This window comes from Rhinoraja longicauda, chromosome 39 (genome assembly GCF_053455715.1).
Source record: "Rhinoraja longicauda isolate Sanriku21f chromosome 39, sRhiLon1.1, whole genome shotgun sequence".
Taxonomy (NCBI): Eukaryota; Metazoa; Chordata; class Chondrichthyes; order Rajiformes; family Arhynchobatidae; genus Rhinoraja; species Rhinoraja longicauda.
This window is the reverse complement of record NC_135991.1, coordinates 15,834,073-15,843,904: the sequence shown is the minus strand read 5'-3', so window position 1 is coordinate 15,843,904 and position 9,832 is coordinate 15,834,073. Positions and strand designations below refer to the sequence as shown.

Sequence of the window (9,832 nt, the reverse complement as noted above, 5' to 3'; positions counted from 1 at the left end):
GGTCCTGTGCTGTGGAGCTGTGCTGTGCTGTGGAGCTCTGCTGTGCTGTGGAGCTCTGCTGTGCTGTGGAGCTCTGCTGTGCTGTGGAGCTCTGCTGTGCTGTGGAGCTGTGCTGTGCTGTGCTGTGCTGTGGAGCTGTGCTGTGCTGTGGAGCTCTGTGCTGTGGAGCTCTGTGCTGTGGAGCTCTGTGCTGTGGTGCTGTGCTGTGGAGCTGTGCTGTGCTGTGCTGTGGAGCTGTGCTGTGGAGCTGTGCTGTGGAGCTGTGCTGTGCTGTGGAGCTCTGTGCTGTGGAGCTGTGCTGTGCTGTGGAGCTCTGTGCTGTGCTGTGTAGCTCTGTGCTGTGGAGCTCTGTGCTGTGCTGTGGAGCTCTGCTGTGCTGTGGAGCTCTGTGCTGTGCTATGCTGTGCTGTGGAGCTCTGTGCTGTGCTGTGGAGCTCTGTGCTGTGCTGTGGAGCTCTGTGCTGTGCTGTGGAGCTCTGCTGTGCTGTGGAGCTCTGTGCTGTGCTGTGGAGCTCTGTGCTGTGCTATGCTGTGGAGCTCTGTGCTGTGCTGTGGAGCTCTGAGCTGTGCTGTGGAGCTCTGCTGTGCTGTGGAGCTCTGTGCTGTGCTGTGGAGCTCTGTGCTGTGCTATGCTGTGCTGTGGAGCTCTGCTGTGCTGTGGAGCTCTGCTGTGCTATGCTGTGCTGTGGAGCTCTGTGCTGTGCTGTGGAGCTCTGTGCTGTGGAGCTCTGTGCTGTGCTGTGGAGCTCTGTGCTGTGCTGTGCTGTGGAGCACTGAGCGGATGTGCCTTACCTGTGCTAATGAAAGGTGGCATGCAGACTAGCACCAACACCAGGCTGATGGAGAACATCATGGTGAAGCTTGCTCCGTTACCTGATGAATGCAGCAGCACACAGCCTTATATAGCCCCACACACTCAGCCCCAGGGCACGTCACCTGGCATACACACCCACACACTCAGCCCTGGCATACACACCCACACACTCAGCCCCAGGGCACATCACCTGGCATTCACACCCACACACTCAGCCCTGGCATTCATACCCACACACTCAGGCCTGGCATTCATTCATACCCACACTCATTTAGATGCCGCTGATACTGTATGGCAGCCGCCCATCCCAACCAGTGTTCCGTGAACCTCTGATATCGTCAGAGCGGGCAACCTGTCCAAGTCTGCAATCTTGGACACCCTTGAGGCATAAACAGCTACAGCAATGCCTGATGTGGTCAACACAGCACACAGCTGCCCCTTCAAACTCCCATTTAGATGTATAGAAACATAGACGACAGGTGCAGGAGGCCATTCGGCTCTTCCAGCCTGTACGCACCGCCATTCATTGTGATCACGGCTGACCTTCCACAATCAGTAACCCGTGCCTGCCTTCTCCCCATATCCCTTGATCCCACTAGCCCCTAGAGCTCTATCTAACTCTCTCTTAAACCCATCCAGTGAATCGGCCTCCACTGCCCTCTGTGGCAGAGAATCCCACACATTCACAACTGCAAACGTTCCTCCTCACCTCAGTTTTAAACGGCCTCCCCTTTATTCTTAGACTGTGTGGCCCCTGGTTCTGGACTCGCCCAACATTGGGAACATGTTTCCTGCATCCAGCTTGTCCGGTCCTTTTATAATTTTACACGTCTCTATAAGATCCCCCTCTCATTCTTCTAAACTCCAGCGAACACAAGCCCAGTCTTTCCAATCTTTCCTCGTACGACAGTCCCGCCATCCCGGGGATTAACCTGGTGAACCTACGCTGCACTGCCCGGTCCATCACGTACTCACACCCCCCCACACACTGCCCGGTCCATCACGTACTCACCCCACCCCACAGAGAGTTGTGAATGTGTGGGATTCTCTGCCACAGAGGGCAGTGGAGGCCGATTCACTGGATGGGTTTAAGAGAGAGTTAGATAGAGCTCTAGGGGCTAGTGGGATCAAGGGGTATGGGGAGAAGGCAGGAACGGGTTACTGATTGTGGATGGTCAGCCGCGATCACAATGAATGACGGTGCGTACAGGCTGGAAGGGCCGAATGGTCTCCTCCTGCACCTATTTTCAATGCTTCGATGCTCCGGTTTGCACTGCCATGGACTGGTTATCCAGGATCACTGATAATTTATTGTACTGTCATTTATTGTGTTGTGGTGTTCCAGGGCCTAAGGTTTACGCGTGGTCCTTACATACAGGAGAGGTGCCGGAAGACTGGAGGATGACAATGTTGTGCCTCTTTCCAAGAACAGCTGCAGGGAATGCTGGGAACTACAGGCCGGTGAGCTTGACATCTGGAGTTGGTAAGTTACTGGAGAGTATTCTGAGGGATAGGTTACACATGCATTTGGATGGCAAGGGTTGACTAGGGATAGTTGTACGTGGGAGGTCGTGTCTCACAAACCTGATTGAGTCTTTTGAAGACGTGACCATAAAGGTGGGTGAGGGCAGAGCAGTAGATGTTGTGTACATGGACCTCAGTAAGGCCTTGGACAAGGTTCCACACGGTAGGCTGCTCTGGAAGGTTAGGTCGCTTGGGATCCAAGGAGAGATAGCTGAATGGACAGCACATTGGCTCCATGAAAGGAAGCAGAGGGTGATGATGGAAGGTTGCTTCTCAGACTGGACCCTGTGACTAGTGGTGTGCCTCAGGGTTGGGTGCTGGGCCCGTTTCTGTTTGTCATCCACATCAATAATTTGGATGAGAACATACAGGGTAGATTAGCAAGTTTGCCATTGATACAAAAGTGAGTGGTTTTGCAGATGGTGAAGATGGTTGTGAACGATTGCAGCAGGATCTGGATTGATTGGCCAGGTGGGCAGAGGAATGGTTGATGGGATTTAATACAGAGCAGTGTGAGGGGATGCATTTTGGGAAGCGTCGTTCCATACACCCACCACCCTCTGTGTGGAAACGTTGCCCCTCAGGTTCCTATTAAATCTTTCCCCCTTCACCTTGAACCCGTGTCCTCTGGTCCTCGATTCCCCTACTCTGGGCAAGAGACTCTGTGCGGCTACCCGATCTATTCCCCTCGTGATTTTGTACACCTCTATAAGATCGCCCCTCATCCTCCTGCGCTCCAAGGAATAGAGTCCCAGCCTGCCCCAACCTCCCTCTCCCTGTAGCTCAGGCCCCTCGAGTCCTGGCAAAATCCTCATAAATCTTCTCCACGCCCTTTCCTGCATAACAACATCCTTCCTGTAACATGAACTGAACACAATTCTCTAAATGTACCTGCACTCCTAGATCCCTCTGCTCCACAACACTCCCTGTCTACCTGGGAACCGTGTACCTGCGCTCCTAGATCCCTCTCTGCTCTACGTCACTCCCTGTCTACCTGGGAACTGTGTACCTGCGCTCCTAGATCCCTCTCTGCTCCACAACACTCCCTGTCTACCTGGGAACTGTGTACCTGCGCTCCTAGATCCCCCTGTTCTACGACACTCCCTGTCTACCTGTGACGCCACACTTTCAGGGCACTGTGTACCTGCTCTCCTAGATCCCTCTGCTCTACAACACTCCCCAGAGCCCGACCATTCACTGTGCAGGTGGTGCACATGTTAGACTTCCCAAAACACAACATTTCTCTGCATTGTTCAGCCCCCCTGGCCAATCGATCAAAATCCTGCTGCCATTTCTGACATCCATCTTCACTATCAGCAATACCACCCAAGATCGACAGAGTGCTGGAGTAACTCAGCGGGTCAGGCAGCATCTGTGGAGAACATGGATAGGTGACGTTTCACAGAGTGCTGGAGTAACTCAGCGGGTCAGGCGGCATCTGTGGAGAGAAGGAATGGGTGACATTTCACAGAGTGCTGGAGTAACTCAGCGGGTCAGGCAGCATCTGTGGAGAACATGGATAGGTGACGTTTCACAGAGTGCTGGAGTAACTCAGCGGGTCAGGCGGCATCTGTGGAGAGAAGGAATGGGTGACATTTCACAGAGTGCTGGAGTAACTCAGCGGGTCAGGCAGCATCTGTGGAGAACATGGATAGGTGACGTTTCACAGAGTGCTGGAGTAACTCAGCGGGCCAGGCAGCATCTGTGGAGAACATGGATAGGTGACGTTTCACAGAGTGCTGGAGTAACTCAGCGGGTCAGGCAGCATCTGTGGAGAGAAGGAATGGGTGACGTTTCACAGAGTGCTGGAGTAACTCAGCGGGTCAGGCGGCATCTGTGGAGAGAAGGAATGGGTGACGTTTCACAGAGTGCTGGAGTAACTCAGCGGGTCAGGCGGCATCTGTGAGAGAAGGAATGGGTGACGTTTCTTCAGACTGAGCACCCACTTGTGCCATGTGCAAAGTTGCCAAGTCATGCCTGGACATTCTCATGCACATCAGTTTGGCCCTCAGCTCCTCTCCCTCCAGCACTTTGCTAAGGTGTCTATCAAAGTGGGCCAGCCAAGTGCCCTGTGTGAATGTGCACCTTGGCAGATGCATGAAGATTCTGCCTCGTGTGAATAATTGCTCCTCCACCATCAGATTATGGACAGCACAAAATGTTCCCTTCTCCACTGATGCTGATTTTGTGGGCACTGAGGAGTCCTCTGCAACCTGTTTCACTCGCCAGCTGTCTGCCATGCTAGTCTGTGTTCCACGTGTACATGGAGTGTGCGAGGTGCAATAACCCCTAACCCCAGCTCCAATATCTAGAGGGGCTGCCCCTTGCCTTCTGGCTGCACTTCACGCCCACCATCCTCTTCTGTGGTCACTGTGTGCATAGGGGAGAGGCTAGAGGGCCAAAGATTTCATGCTTGGAGATCAGCACACAATGCCAGAGTAACTCAGCATCAGGGTCAGGCAGCATCTGTGGAGAACATGGATAGGTGATGTTTCACAGAGTACTGGAGTAACTCAGCATCAGGGTCAGGCAGCATCTGTGGAGAACATGGATAGGTGACGTTTCACAGAGTGCTGGAGTACCTCAGCGGGTCAGGCAGCATCTGTGGAGAACATGGATAGGTGACGTTTGACAGAGTGCTGGAGTAACTCAGCGGGTCGGGCAGCATCTGTGGAGAGAAGGAATGGGTGACGTTTCGGGTGGAGACCCTTCCTCAGCATGTCGTGGTTGGGTTGCTCCTGGGCCTGGCCAAGCTGGCCTTCCACGAGTCACGATGCCAGGCTGACGATGGCTCTGCCCAAGCCGGCTGCCCGCCCCTTTTCCGGGGTTACGTCCGTCCGTCTGTGCCCGGGTGGTGTTAGGCAGGGACTACGCGCTGGCGGGAGGTGGAGTCAGTTCCTGTGGATTGGAGGGTAGCTAATGTTAATAATAATAATAATAATGCATTACATTTATATAGCGCTTTTCATATACTCAAAGACGCTTTACAGGGATTTAAAGAACATAGGGAAGTGAATAAATAGATAAATAAGTAAACGAACAGAGAAAGGAGACAGAAGGTGAGGTGACGGTCAGTGGTTGAAGGCAGTACTGAACAGGTGAGACTTCAGTGATGTTTTGAATGTGGTGAGTGAGGAGGAGTCTCTGACGGTTTGGGGTAGTGAGTTCCATAGGGTGGGAGCAGCGATGGAGAAAGCCCTGTCCCCCCAGGATCTGAGTTTGGTCCGGATGTGGGGGGATAGGAGATTGGCAGCAGCAGAGCGGAGGGTGCAGGTGAGAGTGTGCCTGTGGAGGAGGTCGGTCAGGTAGGATGGGGCCAGGTTATGGAGGGCTTTGTAGGTTATGAGGAGGATTTTGTACTGGATTCTCTGGGGGATGGGGAGCCAGTGGAGTTTATAAAGGACGGGGTTGATATGGTCACGGATCGAGGTGTGTGTGAGTAGACGGGCAGCGGAGTTTTGAATGTATTGAAGTTTACTGATGATTTTTGAGGGTGCGCCATAGAGGAGGCTGTTGCAGTAGTCCAGACGGGAGGTGATGAAGGCGTGGATGAGGGTTTCTGCAGCTGTGGAGGAGAGGGATGGACGGAGACGGGCAATGTTTTTGAGGTGGAAGAAGGCTGTCTTTGTGATGTGTTTGATGTGTTTGTCGAAGGAGAGGGTTTGATCAAAGATGATTCCAAGATTCCGGATGTGAGGTGAGGTGGATACTGGGAGACCATCAATGTTGAGGATGAAGTTTTGGGTGGATTTAGTGAGCGTTTTTGGACCAATGATGATGATTTCAGATTTGTTGCAGTTGAGTTTGAGGAAATTTGATTGAAGCCAAGATTTTATTTCAGTGATGCAGTTTGTCAGTGTAGAGTGTGTGGTGGTGGAGATTGACTTGGTGGAGATGAGGAGCTGGATATCATCGGCGAAGCAGTGGAAGTTGAGACCATGACGGCGGATTAATTGACCAAGGGGGAACAGGTAGAGGATGAAGAGGAGGGGGCCAAGGACTGAGCCTTGGGGGACACCTTGGGGGAGGGGAGCGGTGGGGGATTTACAGTTGTTAATGGAGATGAACTGGTGCCTGTCAGAGAGGTAAGATTTGAACCAGGATAGGGCTGTGCCGGTGATGTTAAGGGAGGTTTCAAGTCGGGTAAGGAGAATGGAGTGATTTATGGTGTCAAAGGCGGCGCTGAGGTCAAGTAGGATGAGGATGTTGAGGTTGGCAGCGTCAGAGGAGAGGAGAATGTCGTTTGTGATTTTGAGGAGCGCAGTTACAGTACAGTGGTTGGAGCGGAATCCGGATTGGAAAGTTTCATACGGTTATTGGTAGAGAGGTGGTATTTGAGTTGTGAAGCTACAGCACGTTCCAAAACTTTGGACAGAAAGGGTAGGTTGGAGATTGGTCTGAAGTTGTTTGGGGTGTCAGGGTCGAGACCAGGTTTTTTCAGAATGGGGGTGACAGCAGCGATTTTGAGGGATGGCGGGACGATGCCAGTGGACAGGGAGGAGTTTATTGTTGCAGTGATAAGTGGAGAGAGAGCAGGAAGGCAGGCCTTGACAAAGCTGGAGGGGATGGGGTCCAGAGAGCAGGTGGCAGTTTTTATTCCTGTGAAGAGGTCAGAGAGGTCGGTGGTGGAGACTGGGGAGAACTGAGACGGGTTGGCAGGATAAGGGGGGGCAGGTGGTTTGAGGGGGAGCAGGTGCGTTGGTGTTTAAGGTGCTGTAGATGCTGTCTATTTTGCTTTGGAAGAATGAAAGGAAAGTGGTGCATTTGTCAACTGTGAATGATTGGGAGATGGTGTCCAGGAGGCTGAGAAGTTTGTTTATTGTAGAGAAGAGGGTTTTGGGGTTTCCGGAGCCAGAGTGAATTATTTGAGAGTAGTAGGTGGAGTGGGCGCGGGAGAGGGCATCTTTGTAGTGCTGCAGGTGGTCTTTGTAGGCTTGGGAGTGAATTGTGAGACCTGTTTTGTTGCGGAGTCTTTCAAGTTGGCGGGCATGAGTTTTCATCATGCGGAGTTCCCACTTTTTAAGAAAGGAGGGAGAGAGAAAACGGGAAATTATAGACCAGTTAGTCTGACATCAGTGGTGGGGAAGATGCTGGAGTCAATTATAAAAGACGAAATTGCGGAGCATTTGGATAGTAGTAACAGGATCGTTCCGAGTCAGCATGGATTTACGAAGGGGAAATCATGCTTGACTAATCTTCTGGAATTGTTTGAGGATGTAACTCGGAAAATTGACAGGGGAGAGCCGGTGGATGTGGTGTACCTCGACTTTCAGAAAGCCTCCAACAAGATCCCACATAGGGGATTAGTGGGCAAAATTAGAGCACATGGTATTGGGGGTAGGGTACTGACATGGATAGAAAATTGGTTGACAGACAGAAAGCAAAGAGTGGGGATAAATGGGTCCCTTTCAGAATGGCAGGCAGTGACCAGTGGGGTACCGCAAGGCTCGGTGCTGGGACCGCAGTGACTAGTGAGGTACCACAACGCTCGGTGCTGGGACCGCAGTGACTAGTGGGGTACCGCAAGGCTCGGTGCTGGGACCGCAGCTATTTACAATATACATTATTGACTTGGATGAAGGGATTAAAAGTACCATTAGCAAATTTGCAGATGATACAAAGCTGGGTGGTAGTGTGAACTGTGAGGAAGATGTTATGAGGTTGCAGGGTGACTTGGACAGGTTGTGTGAGTGGGCGGATGCATGGCAGATGCAGTTTAATGTGGATAAGTGTGAGGTTATCCACTTTGGTGGTAAGAATAGGAAGGCAGAGTATTATCTGAATGGTGTCAAGTTAGGAACAGGGGACGTACAACGAAATCTGGGTGTCCTAGTGCATCAGTCACTGAAAGGAAGCATGCAGGTACAGCAGGCAGTGAAGAAAGCCAATGGCATGTTGGCCTTCATAACAAGAGGAGTTGAGTATAGGAGCAAAGAGGTCCTTCTACAGTTGTACCGGGCCCTGGTGAGACCGCACCTGGAGTACTGTGTGTAGTTTTGGCCTCCAAATTTGAGGAAGGCTATTGAGGGTGTGCAGCGTAGGTTTACTAGGTTAATTCCCGGAATGGTGGGACTGTCATATGTTGAAAGACTGGAGCGACTAGGCTTGTATACACTGGAATTTAGAAGGATGAGAGGAGATCTTATCGAAACGTATAAGATTATTAAGGGGTTGGACACGTTAGAGGCAGGGAACATGTTCCCAATGTTGGGGGAGTCCAGAACCAGGGGCCACAGTTTAAGAATAAGGGGTCGGCCATTTAGAACGGAAACTTTTTCAGTCAGAGAGTTGTGAATCTGTGGGATTCTCTGCCTCAGAAGGCAGTGGAGGCCTATTCTCTGAATGCATTCAAGAGAGAGCTAGATAGAGCTCTTAAGGATAGCGGAGTCAGGGGGTACGGGGAGAAGGCAGGAACGGGGTACTGATTGAGAATGATCAGCCATGATCACATTGAATGGCGGTGCGTACAGGCTCGAAGGACCGAATGGCCTCCTCCTGCACCTATTGTCTATTGTCTATTGAATGTGTCCTTAACAAGGATGGGAAATAGTTATTTAAGAATATTTCATTTATTTGTACTATGGTGGTGGGTTTTTTGAATGATTTAGTATTGTAAATAGCATTGTAAATACTTGAATAAATCTATTTTTGGTTAAACAAAAAGAAGTGTTGGGTGGTGTGATCCACACGACTGTGTGAGGCCGTTTGTACAGTATCTATTGAGTATAGACATTGGGAGGTCACGTTGCAGTTGTACAAGACGTTAGTGAGGCCGCATTTAGAGCATTGTGTTCAATTCTGGGCACCGTGTTACAGGAAAGATGTCGTCGAGCTGGAAAAGATAGAGAGATTGACGAGGATGTTGCCAGGACTCGAGGGGCCTGAGCTACAGGGAGAGGTTGAGCAGGCTGGGACTCTACTCCCTGGAGCGCCGGAGGATGAGGGGCGATCTTATAGAGGTGTACAAAATCACGAGAGGAATAGATCGGGTAGACGCACAGAGTCTCTTGCCCAGAGTAGGGGAATCGAGGACCCGAGGCCATTTGGCCCTTCGAGCCTGTACGCACCGCCATTCATTGTGATCACGGCTGACCGTCCACAATCAGTAACCCGTGCCTGCCTTCTCCCCATACCCCTTGATTCCACTAGCCCCTAGAGCTCTATCTAACTCTCTCTTAAACCCATCCAGTGAATCGGCCTCCACTGCCCTCTGTGGCAGAGAATCCCACACATTCACAACTGGAAACGTTTCTCCTCACCTCAGTTTTAAACGGCCTCCCCTTTATTCTTAGACTGTGTGGCCCCTGGTTCTGGACTCCCCCAACATTGGGAACATGTTTCCTGCATCTAGCTTGTCCAGTCCTTTTATAATTTTACACGTCTCTATAAGATCCCCCTCTCATCCTTCTAAACTCCAGTGAACACAAGCCCAGTCTTTCCAATCTTTCCTCGTACGACAGTCCCGCCATCCCGGGGATTAACCTGGTGAACCTA

The 9,832-nt window shown here is 51.4% G+C and overlaps 1 protein-coding gene across 1 annotated transcript in view; it reads left to right on the top strand.

Moving 5' to 3' along the window:
* The first annotated feature begins 2,464 nt into the window (after positions 1-2,464).
* The window catches only part of LOC144611230 (calcium-binding protein 5-like), an 11,128-nt gene continuing 3,760 nt past the window's right edge, over positions 2,465-9,832 (top strand). Inside the window, exon 1 of the mRNA XM_078430273.1 lies at positions 2,465-2,501. Within this exon, the coding sequence (XP_078286399.1) occupies positions 2,465-2,501 (37 nt within the window). The remainder of the gene's footprint in view (positions 2,502-9,832) is intronic.